The 22,828-nt window shown below is 37.7% G+C and overlaps 1 protein-coding gene across 1 annotated transcript in view; it reads left to right on the plus strand.

Moving 5' to 3' along the window:
• The window catches only part of EIF3H (eukaryotic translation initiation factor 3 subunit H), an 86,332-nt gene that overhangs the window by 4,749 nt on the left and 58,755 nt on the right, over positions 1–22,828 (plus strand). Inside the window, exon 2 of the mRNA XM_027645680.1 lies at positions 11,721–11,877. Coding sequence (XP_027501481.1) covers positions 11,721–11,877 — 157 coding nt within the window. The remainder of the gene's footprint in view (positions 1–11,720; positions 11,878–22,828) is intronic.

The following is a 22,828-nucleotide window of genomic DNA, read 5'->3' on the forward strand; positions in this document are numbered from 1 at the left end:
GGAGGTGACAAGTGCTGGCTTTGTTGCTGAGGTAGTGCATTATGTCCTCTTGCACACTGAAACCTTGTTAAATGTTCTCCTTTGGTTTTCAGTTTGTAAGAGAATTAGACCTTTGCAGCTGATGTACATCACGGTGTAGTTGAGGGAAGTGTATGTGGTACAGGAGGCCACAGAGAGGAAATCAGCACGTACAGGTACTGAAAGGCCCTTGGTGGTGTGTACCCTATTCCGCCCTAGGACTTTTTCTTCCATCTTTTAATTAAATCTTACAGACCTTATGACAGACCTTGTAGGAAGAGGAGCAAGCCTCTTGTTTTTGGATATTTGTATTTGTATATTTTTGGATATGGTTACTTTGTATGTTGTTTTTCCGTATTTACGCACAAGCTCAAAATATGTTCTCAGTGATGGTACATCACTTTGACCATGCTGTTCTTTCATATTATTTTTAGTCTTCTGGCAGCATTAACATTGCAGAGATGTGATACTGGCTTTACAACAGTGCTCAGCAGTTTGATAGAATTACCACATAACAGAATGGCATCAGCTTAATGAAAAGTAAATAAATTGTTAGTGTACTAAATGGAACAAAAAAAATCAGGCTCGTATAATAAATACTCCTGTTAGTATTTTTAAAGCTATTCAGTAATCTAAAACCATGACAATGGAACTTAACTTTGCTAATGTCTTTTGTAATGTGCATGCAGAAAACTACTTAAGCATAAATGTAGGAATATTTTTGAATGACTCGTATATGAATATTTATTTCAGGTAAGCATTTTACTAATTTCTTTTGTCTTAATCAAATTTTAAAGTTAATACAGAGGCTTATTTTCTCTTCAGACTGGAGTTTGAAGATGCAACTGACTTTTGCTGTATGCATGCAATAACAGGCTAATTCTCTTTTATAAATATTTGGGGTTTTTCTGGAAAATGAGTGTTAGGATGTTACTTTGAGCATATAAGACTTGTCAGTCTTTGCCTTTGTTCTGTTCATGCTTTGTATTCTGCTTTGCAGTCTGTTGACTTGGCATCATTCCTGTTTGGTGGAGCCCATGTCTGTGCAGTAAGCACTATGCATACCTGTTTGTGTTAGGCCAGTGTTCTTTGGTGTTTAGGATCTTGGAGGTGCAAATCACTTGTCAATATTTGGGGTTTTTTATGTGTAGCTGAGGAAGAATTCTGACAAAATCCTTCGCCAATATAGGACTGAGTTTTGAGCACTTAGGACTCGGGGGTTTTTTACTATTACATTACTATCAATGCAAAAAAGAAATAAAGACTGTTTTAGAGCTTTTTGAACTTTAGATGACACATAGGGTATTTACTGCAGCTGTCATCACTCCTTGGGAACAATTTGAAAGCTGTACTGCCTTCTCCATTGGCTTTCTCAGTGATAAAATTAGAATGGTTGTTTTTAATCTCACTGTCACAGTAGCTGTTATTAGAAGTGAAACTCTTCTGGAAGTAATTTTCATGTGGCAAATCTCTCTTTTGAAAGATGGGGAAGCTGAAACTTACCAGCAATCACTGATGTTCAAGTTTGGTGTGTTTTTTTCTCAATTTTATGCTTTTTTCTCAGGGAAACTGAGACTCTCTCCAGGCTTGGTTCTCTGGATTGCACTGACTGTTACTAGGAGGATCTGTCTCTATTGCCTTAGCACATAACCAAGTGTTTGCCAAAAAGGCTGAGTGCTTCAATGTGGAAAAAATTGTTGTGTAAAAGGTTATAAATTATTAAAGTGGCATGGAAGTCATGTCCGGTAGGGATTTTACTGGTTACTTGGAAGCATCTGTTGAATGCATATGGAAGTCATACTTTAAAGACACGCCTTTAAATAGTATATTATATGTATTCTGGTTTTGTTGTGCATGATATGGTTCTTGAGAAAGATCAGTAGTCTCAGATAAACCCTCACTCCCTGCTTCCCATCTAGGTCCACCCTATTTTACTAATTTTTGGCGCTCAAATAGGTAAGGGTAACTATCTTGCAGTTTTTATCTTCAAAATGGTAGCAGTCTGGCACAATCTGATTAAAGAATAGGCTGCTAAATGAAGTTGCTACTGCTGCTTTTGGCTGTCATCTTCAAATCTTTTCATAGAAAGCTGCTAGAAGTTGATGCTGAAGAGAAAACCTTATACTTGCAAATACACTCCCAGCTCAGTGAGCACTGTGAATGGTTGAAGGATGGTGATTCACTAATAGACAGAACATATGTATGGACTGGATGGTGAAGTGTGAGCGCAAGGCTCTGGTGTTTCAAGCAGAAAATGTTGAAACTGTGCCTGCCTCTACCGCTTCTATATGGTTTCCATATGTTGTGCTCTGAAGGAGTGTATTCATCAGCTTTCATTCTTGAAATGATGGTTAAGTATTGAATTCATTAAAAATAATAAATATATATTGTATTGGTGATTTACAAAAATTGCCTGAAGCACTCAATGTTTTCAAAAGATTTGAGTTCAGTGAGATTTGGGAAATGGGAGAAATAATATACTAACTGGTCCTGGGGAAATGCTCCATCCCACTTGTAACTAGCAGAATTTTGGATGTTAATATTATTACAGCCCTATCACTGCCTCCTGACAGTGTGCTAATAACATCTAATGCCCTGCCACTGCAGGATTGAGGTCCTGGGGCTGCCTTACAGAAATGTTTCTACAAGGAAGTGATTCTACAGTGCCTGTGGCCCTGATGGTTTCCATGGGAATGCACATGAATGCATGTACTGTGAAATGTGTTATGAAACTTTGTATTGCAGAGAAATACATTATACCAGTGTGTGAACACAGCAATGGAGAATTTAAATACACAAGTGTAATGGTGCATTTTTACTTACTCTGAGGCCATATTTAAGTGGACTAATGGCTTGTGATTAACCATGGAGATGGTTGTTAACTTGAACTGCTGTGCAGTATGAAAGAACCCCCAAAATACAGTGGGATCAAAATCAGGAAGAGATTGGGGTCTATTTGGTAAAACACACCTCGATTAACATTCAGTATTTTCCTGTGTTTTAATAAACTTCTCTTTTCTCCACAGTTTAATTAGTTTTTCCTTTGATGTACTGCCATTTGTGTTTAACTTCCTCCCTTTGCAAGAACAAGCAGCTCACTTGGACATGAGTAAATAAATGACTTAAGCAGATATTTCATGGTACCTACAAGACATTAGCTGATGAATGCAGGTTCCTGGCAGAGTCAAGGAAAAACACAGCCTATGAAAAACCAACATGCCTTTAACCAAAACACAGTAATCTTCCTTCTAATGTTGTACTTGTACAGAAACAGGCTCAATGTCTGTACTGTTTCAGTTCTTCAGGCTGAATTTCACCTGCCTGTGTGTCTCAGTTTGTCTTTTCCATTTTATATTTTAGATAAGGTATTTACCAATTTTAGTTCTAGGTATTAAGAAATGGTTTGTTTCATGTTCTGTGTCTTGTTTTTTCTGAAATCAGTGATTTTTATAATTTAGAGTAGCTTTTTTTAATAGGCTTTATGTTGTCTTTTTTTTTAAAATATCTGTGACTTTTAAAGTATTCCAGTAACAGAATGGGTGAGCAGCTAATCCATGTGTACAGCAACTGAGTGTGCTTCCAGTAAATAGTGTCTGTGTCTATCACTTGGCAGTGTCTGTAGTGAATCTGGACTTGCACTGTGAGAATGACCACCTTTGTTGGAAGCCTGGGGCTGTTGAAAGGGGCAGGGAGGCTGTATGGATGTAGAGGAAGGCCCTCTGCATCCTGATAGGAGGGTTTCCCTCTTGCTTGAGGGAAATTCTGGGGCTCTTGAATCGCAGCAGTCTGGAAGTAATTCTTTTTAAAAAGAGAGATAAAGCAACTGAGGAAGTGGGCACTTACCAAGTATTTTCTGTGGGGCATTTTCTGGTGGTGGTTGAAGCTTGCATTCAATTTGCATTGAATGTGGTGCTGAGCTACACAGAATCTGTGCAAGAGAATTACAGAAAGTGAAAAATGAACTGAATGTCTACTTTTCCTAGACTGAGCTTCGGGGTAAGCAAGGTAGAGTTTTTCCAACCATGCCCCAAACAGTGCATATAAGCAGTTAATGTTCAGGAAGGAGTGATAAAATGCTTCGTGGCCTGTTACTGACTTAGAATTGTGCTTTGAATTAGCCACTTACTGAGATAAAGTGGCAAGGTATGTTATATCTGGCTTAATGCTATGTATGGATGTTATCATCTTCTTTGTTCTGTTGGGAAAAAACCCAACCAAACACTGCAGGAAAGTGTTAGAGGACTAGTTAGTGTGAGTTAGTTGGTTATAAGCAAGAAGTAATATGGAAAACCATCTAGATGCCTATAATTACAGAATGAAATGGTTCCTAAACCAAAATGTAGTAGGCATAAAATATTTGTTAAATCAACAATCTGATGTGATTTCAGTAGTTTTCTTAAGCCTCCTGCATGTTATGGAGCAGCAAGGTTACTGATGTTCCCTGTTGTAGTTGAGTCATCTAAAATCTTGAGGTTTACAAACTAAGCAGGTGCTATTGTACCAAGTGATGTAATAAGTCACCCAGGGAACAAAAAGGTTTGGATGCTTCTCATACACTTCCTAATACTCAAAAATATTCAAATAGAAGCATGTAACATCATCTCCCCCATAGTTCAAGATAGACTGTTTTCCATTCAATTTAGCATGAATTTCCAAAATCATTTGGTACTGAGGGCCTGCATGAGACAAAATCAACAGACTCCTATAATTTATAATTTCAGTATGAAAATATATGTAGCAGCCCCTGCTCAAGAACCACCTAAGATCAATACGCATTGTTCATAGTTGATGAATTTAGACTCAACTCTGAGACACTTCCACTCTTGTCAAGAGGAGATTTTGATGTTTGCACCCACTTGAAATGGTATGAAATGGCACATGTCATTCCATTATGCTTCCTATATAAGTACTGTTTTTAAGCCCCAAATTTCTGTCAAGTTCAGAAATAAGATTTTAACATCTGGTGTTGAATTAGCTGTTGAGTGACATAAAATGTGAGCTTACTATTTCAAGAACTATATTTTCAAAGGCTTTATAAATGTTGGTGTTTAGGCTCTAGCAAGTCAAGATAAAGGTAAAATATTGTGGGGCGTTCGAGGTCTCCTGTCCAAAAGATGACTGTTACACTTCCTGGACAGAACAGTGAGGGCTAAGGCTTGTTATTTCTGAAGTTGCTATTCAAAACAACATTTTTCTGAAGTTGCCTTGCTTTTCAAGTCTACTCAGTCTTGTCCTTTTGGCTTTAGATTTTTGGACAGGATGTTCAGATTAAGTATCTTTGTGATTATTCTCAGGGAATTAAAATACCTTTTTTTTGGCCACCAATCGTAGTTAGGACTGAAGATATCTGGCAAAACAATTACTTTAAGATGTTGAAGGTCTTAATGGAAAACAGTACTTTTTTATTTTTTTTTTTTTTACTTCTCCTGAAATAAAATTGGTCTAATGGTTTAAGAGCTTTTATTCCAACGTTAAGCATGAAGAAGAAAAGAATAAATGTTTAGACCTCTGCCGTGTCAGGAATGGTCAGAAATGCAGTACTGTTGAATAAGAGAATCTAGAAAAATTTGAAGGTCTCTGCAGATGAGCTATAATATGCATTTAGGTGAATTTGATGTTTGTCAGTAGAGATAGTAAAATTTCTCAAGATTAGTATAACATGTGAAATTCAGTTTTACCTCTAATCTTCAGTTTCATAGAATGGTTTGGATTGGAAGGGACTTTAGGGATCATCTAGTTCCAACCCCCCTGCTGTGGGCAGGGACACTTTTCACTAGGTCAGGTTACTCAGAGCCCTCTCCAGCCTGGCCTTGAACCTCCAGGGATGGGGCATCCACAGCATCTCTGTCCAACCTGTTCCAGTGCTTCACTGCTCTCACAGTAAAGAATTTTTCCTAATATCTAATCTAGACCTACTCTTCTGTCAGTCTGAAGCCATTTCCCCTTGTTCTGTCACTACATGCTCCTGTAAAAGGTCCCTCTCCAACGTTCTTGTGGGCTCTCTTCAGGTGCTGGCAGGCCATAATTAGGTCATGCCAGAGCCTTCTCTTTTTTCAGGCTGAACAAACCCAATTCTCTCAGCCTTTCCTCATAGGAGATGTGCTCCATCTGTCTAATAACATGGTGGCCCTCATTTGGACTCACTCCAACAGGTCTGTGTCCCTCTTATGCTGGGGACTCTAGAGCTGGATGCAGCACTGCAGATGGGGTCTCACAGGAGTGGGGTAGTGGGGCAGAATCACCTCCCTTCTGGACCCTATTGCCCACACTGCTTTGGGTACATCCCCAGGACATAATTGGCTTTCTGGGCTGTGAGTGCACCTTGCCTGCTCATGTCCAGCCTCTCATCCATCAGCACCCCCAAGTTCTTCTCGGCAGGGCTGCTCTCAGTCTGTTCATGCCCAGCCTGTTTTTGTACCAGGGGTTGCCCTGACCCAAGTGCAGCACCTTGTAACTGCTCTTATTAAGCCTCATAAGATTCCCATGGGCCCACTTCTCAAGTTTGTCCAGGCCTCCCTGGATGGCACCCTGTCCTTCAGGTCTGTCAACTTCACCACTCAGCTTAGTGTTGACCTCATGCCATGGCTTTATTCTTGTTCATATCCAGCACCTATGAGACCAGGGTATCGACCTGTTGATTTTGTGCTTTTGACGTGTTATCTGTCACAATGCTTTCTAGAACCGGTTTCTGTGAAGTGTCTGTAAACATCTGTCTCCTTAATCATCTGGAGGAGAGTGTTATGTGTATTAGACATATGTTTTCTTACTCTTAATCGTTGCAATGCTATCTTTAATTTACTTCGGAGTTTCTTTTCTCCTGGCAGGAAAGTTGAGTCTTTCTATTACAGTCTTATCAAGTGGTGCTATAGCCAGGAGACAAATCAGTTCAAGGCAAGTTTTTGCTTGGTCAGTTTCCAGAACTTGTCTTTTGTAAGCATAGGCTAAGCACTTATCTGTAGTGTGTAAAAACCTCATCTAGAACTATTAAAAATGTTAGCGTGGTCCATGTTTCACTATAGCTAGTTTTTTCATATTTTTTTCTAAGTCTTTGTTTATTAAACAAAGCCATTCCATGCTTACTTGAGAATTTCAGAACTATTTAATTAAATTTCATTTTTGCATAGCTAATTGGTAAAGTTTCAGCACAACACCAGTTGCAGATTTGCTTTTGGTGTAGTGTGACTTGGGGAAGGAGACAGGCCCCCTAAAGTAGTGAAAGATTTAATTTGTAAAATTTGGTATGTCTTCACGTGGATATTAATTGCTAAACAGTTCAACTCTCTTTCCAGAAGGGGCAGATATGCATTTTATGTGTAACAGGTAGATGTTGATTCTAGGCATCTTGGAGGTTAGCTCAAGTCAAACTCAGTTGTTAGTAATGATAGTTGAGATGGATCCATTTACAAAACTGCATTATCAGTTCTGTCTTGAACTTGGCTTATGCTAGAATTTTAAGTAAAATTACTCATGCTGTAACACTTAAATGTAAAAGTTTGTGGTTTGAGTTTTAAGAATTCATGGAGAAGGCTCATTGTGTGGTATGGATGTATTCAAAATATATCTGACATTATTATCAGTGATAGCTTTCAAGACTGTCTTGCCAAGCTAAATGTTGATCACAGTTTCACTGGTGTTAAGTACCGAGAGGGTGTGAGTGTCATGGCACCTTCCACATGGATGCCCATGTCAGTTATGTTTGGTTTGAAAACATGACACGGTGTTACTTAGACTCTCTCCTCATCCTCTCCCCAGATGCTGACAATTAGTGCTAGTGGTTGTGCCCACAAAGCTTTCTGGGGTGGCAAAAAGCACTTAAAAAAAACATTTAGAAAGATTTAAATACTTGATTTAAGATTGTAGATGAGTGTGTCACATCATGTATCCAGTGGGCTAACAGCAGCTCTCTCGTTTGATTTCACATGTGTAAGACACGACACAGGTACTGGAAATCTGATTGCAATGTGGTGGCGTTGAGCTCTCTGGAACACAGTCCTAAATGAATCATCAGTGCTTTGATTTGCTGTTGTCTGTCTGTAGAGAAATGCAGAAATGTGCATCTTGGCATGTTCGTGTCCCTACAGTGGGATCTTCCCAGGACCCCCAAAGGCTCACCAGGCTTCAGCTGAGGTTCATGTTACACGTAGTTCTGTAATGAGGTAAAACCTCGGAAATTAACAACCATGATGTTGGGATGTTGCCAAAGTTAAAATTTGGCCTTATACAGTTAAAATATGTATCTTTGATGTTCTTAATAGGTTCAGAATGGCGCCTTTTTTTTTTTTTTTTTTTTTTTTTTTTGCAGTATGACTTCATTCTTAATGTTGGAACAGTGCTTTGAAGATCTGGAGATTAGGAGCACTGCTGAACTGCAGGGTTTTTTTTAGGATTAATGGCAATTAAAATCTGACAAGTGGCTACTCCAAGTGATTAAAATACTTTGGTATTTTGAACACTAAATTTACAAGACTGGGGGACTCTTGAGTTTTATGTAGGAGTTACTTGTATATCCTTTTCTAAAGAGTTGTTATGTACCTGAATATTTCTTATATGTTAATCTACTAAATCATGCTGCGTACAATTATTGACTTGTGTTCGTGGTATTAGAATTTAGAAATCTGGGGGTTTTTTTGTTATTTTATATACTCCTTGAGGATATAACCTTTCCTGGCTGCCCAGCTGCGTTACTTAAATAAAAGTAACAGTTGAAATATGGTTTGGTTACTGTTAATGTTGTGTAGCAGTGGCATAGCGGTGTCGGGTCTAAGGGTATTTAAAAACAATTATACTTGTACAAAGGGGCAATATCTATTATTAGAGGAATAGATGGATAGGAATTGTAAATAGTGTTTGTAAGGGGAATCAGCATTGAATGAGAGATGGATTATACTGGTGTAGTGATGTCATTTGAAAAAATTCTTATTTCTCAGAGTGTGTTGTGTTACTTGCATTTTTAATATTAATATTTCTTAAATGTATTTTCAGACCAAAAAAACTATTCTGATTCTGTTCCAGAGCTTCATAAACATAACATCTTTTTTTTTTTTTTCTCCCTGAAATGTCTACATAGAAGTTAGTGCTCTTTTTTGGGGGATATATATAGTTTACTCAATATGAAGTATCAGATGTCATGGCATTGTTTGTATAGTGGTCAGCTCTTCCTGCTGTATCTAGACTAGCAAATAAATGGCCATGGCATTTTTAGAGTTTGAAACTGTTCTTGTTATCACTAGAGGAATAGTTTTACTTTGCACCTGAAGGTCTTTTTTTAGTACAAGTTTCAAAGCACATTTCCTGCTTGGTCTTAGGGTAGTATTTTGATGGCAGGTTTTTCAAGATGAGTTTAAGAGAGTGTGTCATTAGATGCATCTTTTTATAAATTATTTTGGTAGCTAATGTATTCTCCAGTGCAGTCATAAACACGAAATTTAGTGACTTTCTCTACTCCCTTTCTCAGACTCTGTTAGAAAACAAGGTTGCAGGTAGGCCTAAATCCCTGGGGTCTGTATCTCCCTGGATAGTGTCTGCTGTGGTCTTCAGGCTGGAGATCCAAAAGTGCAGACTTATGTAATAATTTAATTGTAAATTGGGGTATTCAGTTAGCCTTTAGCAGTGTTGAAATCCTAGTTTTCTGTGGTTGAAAAATCATTGATACTCTGTAACAGCCCATGCTTTTTTCATTTGTGGCTGCTTTCTGTGAGTAATTATCATCAGGAACACTGCAGTAAAATTGGCGTCCTATCACAAATGCTTCTGGAGTGAAATCGAACAGGCAAGTAGTATTTCCAGTAGTAGGGACAGTGAGTGTGCATAGAGAGCTCAGCAGCTAATGAGAAAAAGTGGAAAAGGTGAATCTTACAAGATTGTGAAGATACTGAGAATAATTTTATTGGGGGCAGAGAGCTTGCTGTGCCGTAATCTGGCAGGTTAGTTATGGATTCCTTGACTGTGGAAGACAGAGCTTATGGCAAGTGTATGATAAACCTGAACTTTACCCTAAATACAAGTTGAATATTATTTATGTGTTAACTCTGTGGTACATTCATCTTCTACCTCCAGGTGGTCTCAAAAAGATGTTTGCTGTACTGCTTCCATCACTGTTAAATTCTGCGTCACCACCCACTGATCTTAATTTCCTTACTATTTTCTTATGAAATTAGATGTATATAACCAGAGTATCTTTTTGTGTCTCTGGTCTGTAGACCTGTTTTAACAAAGGTGTGGTGGCAAAAGACTTGAGTGACACATGTGGATGTGTATTGGGGTGAAATAGTGTTTTGTACCAATGATCGAGAATCTCCAGTGCAAGTGCATCTGGATGCAAGAGGAGGCACAATTGAGTGATACTGTGAATAAACAAAGAATAAGTGGGTGTTAGTCCAGTTTGATACTTATATCTAACTTAGTTGGAAAGAGGTGCTTCTTTTCAGTTCTACCTCCCTGCCCTGCCCCTGAGCAGGCTGTATATGAAGCAATTATTTTCCCATTTTAGCCAAAGAAGACAGTGAACTTGTAAAGAATTTCTATTCTAGTCTCCGTTTTCTTCTATTTAACCTGTATTGTGGTGCTTTAAAACACATTAATGGTGTTTTAAAAATTGTGACATTTACTAATCAACCAAGGAGAAAGCTAGGGACAAATACACGTTCCTCATGTGAAGTATGAGCTTAACTTCCTTTTTTCCCCCCGACTTCTGTAGAATGTTCACTAAATACCAGTATATATAAAAAATCTGTTCCCAGGGTGATTGAGCTGAAATCTGTTAAACTAGTCTGTTTACCAACAGACATTAAGGTAGTATTACTTTAATGAAAACAATCATCAGACATTTTCTGTTGCATTTTGAATGGATTGATTAGGGTTTAAAGAACTAAACCCCACTTATGTGTAACAAACATGGGCAAAGCATAGCTTCTTTCAAGTCTGTGTTTGTGGTTGGTGTCTTACCTTATTCTAGTTCTTGTTGTTGAGCATAAAATGTTGAGTGTAAATTGTTGCTAGCAAATGATTGACTATTTTGAGTGGTTTTGTTCATACTGTTCCAATTTACAATACCATCTCATGAGAATGATTCATTGTAGAGTTCAGATTTATGAAGGAAGTGCGAACTGCGTTGTTAAAAATATTATGAGTAATTTGTCCATCTTTTTTTTTTCTTTGTTTTATCATTGATTTTTCTTAAATACCTTATGACACAGCCTACAACATATAAATTGAACTGTATCTGAAGTAAAACTGCAGCGAGGTGTAATTTTAGAGGTTAATGCAACTGAAATTTGATGTAGTCTGCACCTTTTACAAAACTCCTACCAGTTTCTGCATAGTTACTCAAGGTGGTTTTGTTAGTTTCTTGTGCGGTGTTTCCCTCAAGAGGGAACTTATTGGTGCTGCAAGATACTGTTAAAAGCTAACAGCAACAAGGTAAAATAAAAAAGAATCAATATTTCATTTTAGAATGGTGTTTCAGAAAATTGGTTTAGAACTGCATTTTGATGCTTCATTTAATGGACTTTTTTATTCTCCTATAATATTAGGATGGCTGCCTATTCCTCAACCTGTATTAAAATTGCTGGTGTTTAAGCCAGTAGCACTTATTTTGCAGCTCTAATCTGTGCAACACTTCAACAAATTTAGAATTCCGGATATGTAGTTTGGGGACCAAAAAAATGCATTGCATATTATGATTTTCTTGTCTTGTATTCTAGGTTGTGTTAAAGATCATTAAACATTACCAAGAAGAAGGACAAGGGAATGAAGTGGTCCAAGGAGTGCTGCTGGGTCTTGTGGTGGATGACAGACTTGAAATCACAAATTGCTTCCCTTTTCCTCAGCATACAGAAGATGATGCAGACTTTGATGAAGGTAATGGTTACAGTTTTGCAAAACTTTAGGTAAAAAAGAAAATCCATACGGACTAAAAGGATTTTTTTCCCCTACAGTGAGCAGAAGCTTGTATGTAGTCAGAGAGATTTTTTAATATGATGTGAAGTATCAATGGGATAATTGCAATGCCATCTTGATTATCCAGCTTAAAGCTTGTCTGTATAAGGAAAGTCATTGTGATAAATACTCTATTATATGGACACACTTTAGGGTCAGACTGTCCACACAGGAAGGTACATTAGTTTCCTGTCTAGAATTCCAGTAGACTTTAAAGCTTTTTATGGAAGTGGCTGTGTGCACATGTGTGCATACACACACGTGTGGATGTAGCTTGGCATGTAGATTCCTCTCTGTGGGTTTATTTGTACGTGTTATGTACTCATGGGAAGCCTGGAGAGCGGGGCTTTCCAAGTATAAGAGGCTTTGGCTAACTGGAAATCTGGGTGATCTTTTTGCTTCTCGAAATGAGCTAGAAAGTAGCATTGGTGGTTTCTCTCTATCTCAGTGTTTCCTACTGATCCTAGTGGTCCTAGTGATGTTTTGTTCTTGACACTTCAAGTCAATGTAATTAGCTTGACACAGAATGACATAAAATTGTGTGTGTATTTAATGATACTGGTAGAAAAACTTCTCTTTTAGGGCTTAAAGAGAGTCAGTTTAACTTCAAGAGTAGCCAAAGAAGCAATATAGTCAAAGTAGTTGGAAGCTTGATTCTATCTAATTTTGATAATTCAGTTTGAGTTTTAAATTTCAATAAGATCACTTAATCTGGAAGTATAAACTGCTTTTTCTTGCTTATAATGAGATAAGGAATTATTAAATTAATGTTTTATCTTATAACAAAAGAATCTCGAACATTGCCTTTAAAGGAGAGATAATGTTAAGAATTCTTTACAACTTGGTAAGGTTTCTTAGCTGGCTTTTATCGCTTCTTTTGTGGGATTATAGAGTTTTCTATAAGGAACATGCAAAACAAAAGGGAGTCTTAGTTTTCCTACACTGACATGGTGCTTGAGTCAGAACTCTATTTTAGTAAGGCCTAAAAGACGATTTAAAGATTCCTTCTCTTCTAGAGCTCTTCAAAGGATTAAAGTAATCTAAATTCTTAATTGGAGCCCATGCTTCATGTTTTTTCTGTCGAAAATGGCTGAATTATTTCCATGTAGCTGATAGGTGAAATGAATGTCTTAGTTTCAGATAATTTCATAGTTTCAGTTTCTCACTGTATGATGGATATCATGCTGAGCTGTAAGCCTGTGAGCTGGTATGCAGAGTTCAGGTGTTCCTGCCTGAAAGTATTCTTGATGCTAGTCTTTCTTTTTCCCTTTTTCAGCAAGTAGGCAAGAATCCTGGCATTAAGTAAAATCCAAAGTCAATGCTGGTGGAGTTTTCCTCACCTGGATCCCTTCACTTGTCAGCCTTCTGTTCCCATGCTGTGGGCACAGAAAGCAGAGCAGCCGGAGTGGGAAGGGAGCCTGTGGCAGTGGGGCTGATGCTGCCTCCAGCAGTGCTGGGGAGTCTGCAGTCAGGTCAGGGGAGCTTGGCTCTGCTGAGCCCTGTAAGCCAACCTCAGGAGACATTGTTGGTTTCTATCTTCCCTAGTCTCTGCTGTGTGGGTCACAGGGATGTTCTCTCTGTATTCTTCTCAGTGAAATACAGTTAAATAGACTGAACCATTCAGGAAGTGCACAGTGCTCACGTTCGTTCTGCATTCCCTTTACTTGGGGCCTGTTCAGGCCTTTAACCTGTGTGGTAGAGCCTAGGGAAGATGAAAACCCGAACAAAATGTCTCTTGAGCGTTTGGTATCTTTTTAGGCTCCTCAGAGTTTTCTTCTGTCTTGCCAATGTGAAAAACAATAATGTTTTATAAATACTCCTTGTTTGTTTTCCCTGGAGCTCTATTTCCCTATGCAAGCATCCTGCCAGATTTTTAAAAGATTCTTTTTTTCTTCTAGATGCAGATAATTCAGAGAAATCTCTTGTTATATGCCAGAACCTTAAAATTCAGGATGCTAAAAACTAAACCAAACAAGGCACTTTCTTTTCCCTAGGACTTGTATGTTACATCAGTATCATAACTGGCTTTATATATTTCCACAAATTTGGGCCCAGAGATATGGAGGGAAAATATGAGGGCCTTGGCACTTCAGCACTGGTGTCACACAGAATAATACCTAACGCTGTGCTCTTCAGTTAGTATTAATGTTGTATTGTCTTTTCTTCTGCCTTAGTGTATATTTTTGTTACTTTTTTTCACCCTTGTCTAAAATTCTGAAATAGGAACAATGCTATGAAAATTCCAAATTTCTGATCATGCAGAAAGCATTTCTTAGCAGAGTTTTGTCATCTTTGATCTTATGTTGAGGCATGAACTGTTGCACTGACTGAGGGAACACACTACCCCAGCTGCCCTTCCGAGGGGAGGAAACACGGAGTGGTTATCTGTTGGGAAACTTCTAATCTGCTATGCTGAGAATTGAATGAATATACCCCCAAAATAACTTCTTCTATATAATTTTGCAAGAGCTATAGGAACAGGTCACCTGAAAAATACTCATTTGTCTTGTTGTCTCGAGGTGATCATTACTAAGAGAGTTGAGCTTTTGTACAAGAGGGTGATATCTGAGCAAACAAACTGTTGGGTAGTTGGCAAGACACATTTGAGTGAATGTTTCCCTCTTTTAAACTGTGCAAGTCTAATACAAAACACATTTTTGAGGGTGCTGAGAAAGTATCCTTAAACTGAACTTGAAATAGGTGTACATGACATTTATGAACCAGTTTGGTAAAGATGTAGTTCTAACTTGCTGTCAACAGCCATTTTTTCAGATATGCTTAGTTGTGCTTTTGTTAGGGTGCCATTTTGTCCCTTGCTGCTAATGCCTGAGATAATATCAAATTTTGACTATTTGCTGTTACAGAATTCTGTCAAAAGTTAAATTTTTTATTTAAAAAAAGCATACTCAAAGTTGTTCTTTTAGTGCAAGAACATTTTTTAGTGCAGTTTAAATTGGACTATTTCTGGAAACTGGAAAACATGAGAGGTTTTTTTTTTAGCTTCAGGTAATTCTTATTATAAATCTGGGAGGGCTGTCCACCATTTATGAATCCACAGGTGTTTTTTATCTTAGAAAGTTTCTCCTGCAGTGTTGTCTTCCTATGATTCTTTTTACAAAGTGTGATTTTTTTTTTTGGTAAGATTTTCCTGTCAGGGAAGTCTTAAACACTTAGGTTGGCCTGCTGCAGCGTGAGATTTTTACAGGGGATGGGAAGGCTCAACCTAGCTCTGTTAGAAATCTGTAGGTGAAGTGTAGTTGATGATGTGGAACAAATGGAGAAAAATTGCAGAAATGCGGTATGTTGTTGAGTCTTCAGCATAAGATACCTCGGTGTGACTGTTTGGTGTTTTGGGGCTGCACTCTGGACTTTGAAGCATTTACTTTTCAGATAATTGTGCTTCCTTATTACTGGTGCACTTAAATCCTCTTAGGCCTTAAATTTATTTTTCAAGACACAGATCTTTAATTTTATGGAAATACTTTCAGTGATCTACATGTACAACTCCTTTTCCTGTGCTCCCTGCTTCTCCCCTCCCTCTCCCATCCTGCACCTGATGGATTCAGCTCTTGTTTAGGGTTTCTGTCAGGTTTCTGTTGTAAGGATTTTTGGCTTAGGCACTTCTGTGAAATGATGCAGTATTCCAGCTTGTCTTTGTGAAGGTACTTTTATGAGAAGCACTTTCACTTTAGGACACTTCCAAGCCTTTGTCTGAGCATAGATTTGCTTTCTTTCAGTTAAGGTTTACAAACAACCGTATTTTCTGTGTATTCTTCCTGAGAAATAAATGTATTTTTCGTGACTATAAATTTTGTCTCTAAGCAACATGTTCAGTTCTTTTCACTTCATAGTTTTTATCTTCTATGGTTTTCACCGAGTAGCTTTTCTCCCTGTTTAAAGGAAATTTATATTTCTTTCTTGGAAATCCAAGAGTTAAAAATGAAATATACAACTTGTATTTCGTTGATCTTGTGAGACATTATTTTGAAACAGATTTATTTCAGCCTAACTTAGTTACAAAGCTAATAAATTAAGTGCTCTGGTAATTATACCAGTAGAAACTTTGAGACAGTTATTTAATTATACATCAAAATAAGTTCTATATGGTTGTAACTTTTTCTTCTTTTATAACTGTTTAGAATTTTCATTAGATTTTCTCTGAAATTCTACAGATGAAAAGCTGATGCTGCCTTCTCTCTCTGCCCCCCAACATGATTTTTACTTTTTTACCTGAGAAGGTTCATTTTGTTTTTCAGTTTACAGGTTAGAAGTATCAAGATGATTAAAGATTCTATTCCCTGTATTTTTCTGTGCTGTAGGTTGAATTTAGTTGTACAATCAGTCAGTAACAACTAGAAATAACGTGGTGTAACATCTCCATGAAACCACCATTTTCTTTAACCTCAAATGGATGCAGTTTCATGTGGAGAAACGTGTTGCAGCGCATAAATAGCACTTCTTCGGGGTTTTACTCAGCCAGAGGCAGCAGTTTGTACTGCTGAGCCTCACCTGTAGCGCTGCCAGCACAGTCACCTGTGGTACGTGGCCCTTGCAGAAGCAGAGGACTCTGGGTAGAATCACAGAATCATCAAGATTGGAAGAGACCTACAAGATTCTGCAGTCCAACCATCAATCCAGAACTGCCGCTGTAACCCCTCAAGCACTGAACCAGATCAAGATGCCTCCACCACCTCCCTTAGCAACCTATTCCAATGCCTGACCACCTCAACAGTGGTGAAAAAATTTTTTTCTCATATCTGAATCTCCCCTGTCTCAGCTTAAGGCCATTTCCTCTGGTCCTCTCACTGCAGGCACGGCAGAAGAGGCCAGTCCCCATCTCACTGCAACCTCCTTTCAGGTAGTTGTAGAGAGTGATGAGGTCCCTCCTGAGCCTCCTCTTCTGGACACTAAACAAACCCAGCTCCCTCAGCTGTTCCTCATAAGACATGTTCTCTAAACCTTTTGAGAGCCTTATTGCCCTTTGCTGGGCATGCCTCAGTACCTCCAAGTCCTTTTTAAGGTGGAGGTCCCCTTGTTGAAGTGAGGTAGTTAAAAGGAACGTGCTTAGGAAAATTAAGATAAAGCAATGAGCTGAACATGTTCTTTTGAACTGTTGTCTACCAGCAGTGAGGATGCAGCAAGTGTTGTCTCTATTGAGGCCCCCTCCTGTTCTAATGGAGGCCTTGTTCTTGAGATTGCATTTCTTGAAGCAAGGCCAGAGTCATAGAAGTTCTTAGTCTTCCCAGCATACTGTGTGTCAGTGCATAGGTGTGGGGGTGTTGGGTGGACTGTTTTGGCTTTTTTTTAAAAAGTATCTTCATAAAAAAGACTATTGTTTGTAGAGGGTTGGGGGTTGGTTTTTTTTGTTCCATTATGTTAACAATTTGGCTCCACAAACAACTCTGTGAGTGCAACTGGAGGGGCAGTTTGAACACCCTAAGGTGCTTGAAACCACTGTATGGTGAAACCAGAATCTCACAGAGAGTGCATATATACCAACAGGGAACAAACAGACTCTTGAGTGTCACCTTCCTAGTATTGCAGTAGAAGTTGTGATGTCATTAAATCACAGCTCCTTAGCAGTGTTGATTCGTCTCTTTTCCATAAATTGTCTTTTTTTTTTTTTTTTTAATGAAAACAACTTTCAGTTATTCTTATTTTAAGGACAGACCATGAACGCTCAGTAACTGTAACTGTGTCCTGAATAGGCAGATGCAGTGTTAGCTGCCTTTTTTACTGGCGCTTTTTTTTTGTTTGTTTAGGTTTATTCTCTTGAGGTATAACAGTTGCAACTCATGTCTGTTGTTTTCTTTTGTAAGAAAATGTTTATGAAGTGCAGAAATCAAGTTACATGAAATTTGAGTTTTATTTCAGTAAAGACAGGAACAGATGACCCAAAAGCTCCTAAATCACAGCCTTGTTCGGACTCCAGTTGTAGTCCTTTATGTGAATTCCTCATCCATGTTTTTCATAAGGCCTGTAGTAATTTAGGAAAAAAGCCATACTCTGTAAATGTTGACTTTCCAATTACTAAGTGCTGGCAAAAGCCTGTCAGGTCTGTGCATGCATTTATGAAGTTTCGCTTTGTTCTCTATGTAAAAAGGATATTGAATTTTAAGTTGGATTTTTTTTCTTTATCATTTGGGTGTAATGAATTTGTGAAATAGTCAGTAGACTTAAGGATTAATTTATATAAGCAATTCTGATGATTATGATAGAGGATGGATGGTGAGTTGTCAAAAACTCAATCTCATTTGGTCTTCCATATTTTTTTTTTTGGATGGCCAGTATATTTTGGAATATACTGACGGACAAAGAGGTTAGTTATTAGGTGTGCTTAATTATCATCAAATAAGGTCTATCACGCAATCAAGGTTCTTTAATAAAACTGGTAATCACACCTGAATTATTTTGTACTTTACCTGTCACTTTTGATTTGTTTCCTAAAAGGAAACTAATATTTGCATGGTTTGTGTAATGGTAATGATTTAGTGGAGTATCAGGCATGCAGCATGTTAAATGTTTTGCCTAAGTTTTCATACTGTGCAGACCTACCTCTACTGACTGGAGGTTTTTGTCTGTATGGGACAAGGAAGAAGAAATCCCGATAAAAGGCTACTTTTCAGGGTGCAGACTCTGGATGTGCGGACACGTGGACTTATCTTTATCAAATACGGCAGTCTGTGCCAAAGTATGTTTTTGTAATAACAAGTGCCGTGGAAAAGCGCTTTCAGTTCCCTCAAGCAGAGCAGAGGGGAGGGTACGGAGGGTACGTGAGTGTCCCCGCGTCCGCGCTCGGGAGCTCCGGGATCCGGGCACGGACCGAGCCGCCGTCAGAGGGCGCTCCTGCCCAGCGCACGGATCCCGCCGGGAATCCTGGGCCTGCGGACGGCACAGGAATACAGTGATCTCATCTGATAACGTGCATGTAATCTTGTATACAAATGAATACAGAAAATATGTTACAGAATGCACTGGCTATCCCGACTCAATGTTTCTTCTGTTCTTAAGTCAGCCTGGATGTGCTGTGTGCCCGAAGGCTCAGTGTACATGAAGAGCATTTGATTCAGACATTTCCAAGTGCATGTATCCTAAAAGCAGGACAGGAGCTCGCTTGTCCTGCGGGTTTGCTTCTTTGCTTACAGTTCTGCCACACGTAACTAAGAAAGGGAAGGCAGCATTTGTGATGGAACTTCTTGGTTTATCTAAGGGGGTTATACTATTGGACTGGGCAAACTTAAAAATCACATATCAACTATTCATCTTCTATTAGTATTGCACAAACTGCCTGAAATACTTTGTTTACTGCATTTCTGGATTTTCAAGTTGATTTTTACTGTAGGGGCAATGCTTTAAAGTGGTAGGTTAATCCTTTTGTTCAACGCCTAATTTTGTATCCAAAAAAGAGATCATTTTACTCTTTAAAGTACAAGGCATATTAAAGTTTTATTTAAATCAGGTTCCACTGACATTTTGCTGCAAAAGAACTTCGAATAATTTGATTTTAAATGCAAAATGTTCTACTAGCTCTTAGCCTTTTTTTTTTTCTTTAAGGAAACATATTTCATGGCATTTTTCCTTGGGTAATTTTAAACAGAAAAACCTTATGGCTGCTGAAATTCTGTCATAGGTTGTTTGATTTTTTTTTTCCCCCCACCATAATTCACAATTGCAAGGGATATTATTAACATATTTAATAAACTTAGACACTGAACTCTACTGAAAATTATACTTAAGAATATTCACTTACTAACCCTAAGAAATTAAGTTAAAGAAGCTTCTGTTTTCAGAGGTAGGTAGTTTGCTGTATGTAATCATCTTTTAGCAATATTAGAATGAGCTGGAAGATTGTATCCAGCTCAGTAACGTGTTTAAACATTTCACTATATGTAAGTTTTCAGCTTGAAGCCAAGAGTTTTTACTTTATAGCTTGTGTTCTATCTTAGCTATATGTTTCATTTAAAATCATTATATATAATAATTTAGTTTGTTATATGGATGCTTCATATAATTCTGTGAGACTTGAAGAAGTTCATTAATTTTTATGTAGTCAGCAGTAAGAAAGCCCAATTTCTTTTACCTGCAGTTTAGGTAAAATATTACAAATGAACTTCTTCTGAATTTGATTTTTTTCTGCTACTATAATCAGCTCAACTTTGACTAAAGACATAAAAATGCACAGAAGAGGATAACCAATTATATAATAACAGTATATTCAGATATTTCATATCTGTTATTTGATCTCAGGCATCGATCTGAATTTTGTGCCTGTATTGTAGTTTGTGAGAGTGATTTGAAAACATTAAGCCTCATTCTTGCTGTTTACCAGGGGAGAGAAAATGCAGGTTATTTACCCTGGGTACTCAAAAATGATTTTTGATGAGTTACAAAGAATGTGAAGGTTTTTTAATTTCTATAAATTCTTTTAATTTATTGTTCAGTTTGGTGAATATGCAAGAATTCAGAAATATGAAAATATTTTATATTTCCACACACTTTAAATGGCACAGGTGCAAATGACCTTGTGTTTGTATTTTATCACTAACTTGTGGAAATATTATGGAAAACAGTGTCTAATGTGCTAGTTCCTATTAAAAGCAGAGACTGACGAGAAATTTTTTGTCGTTCTACTGCAGATCATTTTGTGAAACAGTATTTCTGTGAACATATGGCAAAGGTGAAACTTACTGGCTTTTTTTTTTTCCCAGATGTACTCTCTGTTTTTCTAAGCATTTGAATTTTCCTGTACTACAGTTCAGGAAAAAAGTCTGGAGATAACCATTTGTGTTTTAAAGAAGCAGTTTTTCCAGGCAACTGCTAGGACATAATAGCCATCCTGGTTAGATCCTGTCTTCATCTTGCCGAGCTGAGGTAGGTGGCTGCCTTGGGTGCCTGAAGTTAGCAAAGTAGTGGCTCTAGGCTACCTCTGTGTTTGGAGGAACTAAAGCTTCATCCAGAAAAAAGCTCAAACCGTGTGAAGACAGCATGGTCAGTTCTGCTAAAAATTTTCAACTTCTTCATCCTTGTTTATTATTCCTCATCTTGGACAATGTGGTACAGGAGTGGACATTTCCATTGGACTACCTGGATCATACTCTGTGCTTTTTGCATGTCTTCCTTCAGGGACCCGTTGCTTGTGGTCCTTGTGGCCGCTCTGAGCTTTGGCCATACATTTGGACTCTATGCTCGTCTGTTCTTTTGGTAAAATTTTTCCCAGTGGGACTGGACCAAGAGGAAGAGAGAGTTCTTTTAACACCTTCTTATTACCTCTTTCCATTCCCCCTCCTTTCCTTTTTTGCTAATGCAAGTATTTAGCCATTTCCTTTCCCAAAGAATGCTGTAATAAACTTGACGAGCTGAAGGAAAGCACAGCAAACTGAGCAAATCCCGTATTCTTTTCCTGAGAGCCAAAATGAAGGAAATGCCTATACTTCTATTGAAAAGCAATTCAAATCAATACATCTGGAAGAAAAGCAATAGAAACTTATTGAAATAAGTGGTAGCAGTAAATTAAGAAATATAATTTTGGTTCTTATTTCTCCCCCCCATAATGTTTTATGGATTTCTCAACTGCATAATCTGGAAAGATTATATGGAATTATTTTCTAAGAAAATGATCCATACTCAAAGTATAGTACACATTAAACCCAAGTTGGACCTATTTTGTTCAGAGGGTTTGCGTTTATTTTATTGATGTAAAGGCAGACATGAAAGTAGCTCAAGATTCAGGACTGAATATTGAATTGAATACTTCAGGAACAGACTTGAAATCCGTTTTGCTGACAGGAAACCTACTGCAGCAGTGGAGTTAAAGAGATAAGAAGCGGTTTCACGATAATTATGAAACATAAAAGACTTTCTAGCTAAATACTAGTCTTTGATAGAAGAGAGAAAAATCCTTAATAGAGTTTAAGTTTATATCTGTATTTTAGCATTATTTATTTATGATTAGTATGTGTTGTTAAATCCAGTGGTGCAGTCAAAAATATATGGAGAAACCAAGACAGCTCAAACTGAGCAAATCTTGCTTATTTCTGTAGTTTGGTAGGCCAGTGTATAGAATCTTAATATCAGCAAAATCTAAGAAAATAAAAAGTTTTTTAACTTATTTATTATTTAAATAATAACTTCTTTAAACTGAAGAAGAGCAGCGTGTGCACAGTTGCACATGTAATAATGTATAGTAGCTTAAATTTATATAATTCCGTATTGACTGTATCCACAAAATGTATTTATTGCAGATAAGGGTCTCACCCATCTAACCTAAAGACATTTACTGTATTTTGGTTTGTGGTGTGTCAGTCAATAAGCTGCTGTAGTTTGCAGCTTGTCTTTTGTTTCGCTGTTTGCTGAATACACAGTTTGATTTCTTTTATTGGATTACATGCTTCAGTACAACGTAAACTCATGCAGTAGAAAAATACACATTAAAATAGGTTGTTTACCCTTCAGTGAAATACTCATACGTTTTTGTAGGTTTAGTGTGATAAATCCTCTGTACATATTTATAGCCAACATGCAGCAGTGTGGAGTTTTAGTCGATAATAGAAACGGAAGGATTTCTTAAAACTTTTTAGAAAACAAGACAGGCATGTTCTTTGTGAGATATATTTAGGTCATAAGGGACATCTGCTAAGGATAATTTTTTAACACTTGCTAACAATCCTAATATAATATGGTCTATTCATCAGTCATATTGTTCCTGACTTGGCTAGTGTGGATTTTAGTGATTCCCGATGTGCATTCAGACTCTTTTAATTGCTAGTTTCTTGCTGTTCTATCTTATTGTTTTGTAGGACAATGCATAAGCAGGCACAGAATAATCAAAATGGTTTCCCTGTCCATATTAGGCACCTAACAAGAGATATATTTG

The sequence above is a fragment of the Corapipo altera genome, unplaced genomic scaffold, assembly GCF_003945725.1.
Source record: "Corapipo altera isolate COAL_440 unplaced genomic scaffold, ASM394572v1 51, whole genome shotgun sequence".
In the NCBI taxonomy this organism is placed as follows: domain Eukaryota; kingdom Metazoa; phylum Chordata; class Aves; order Passeriformes; family Pipridae; genus Corapipo; species Corapipo altera.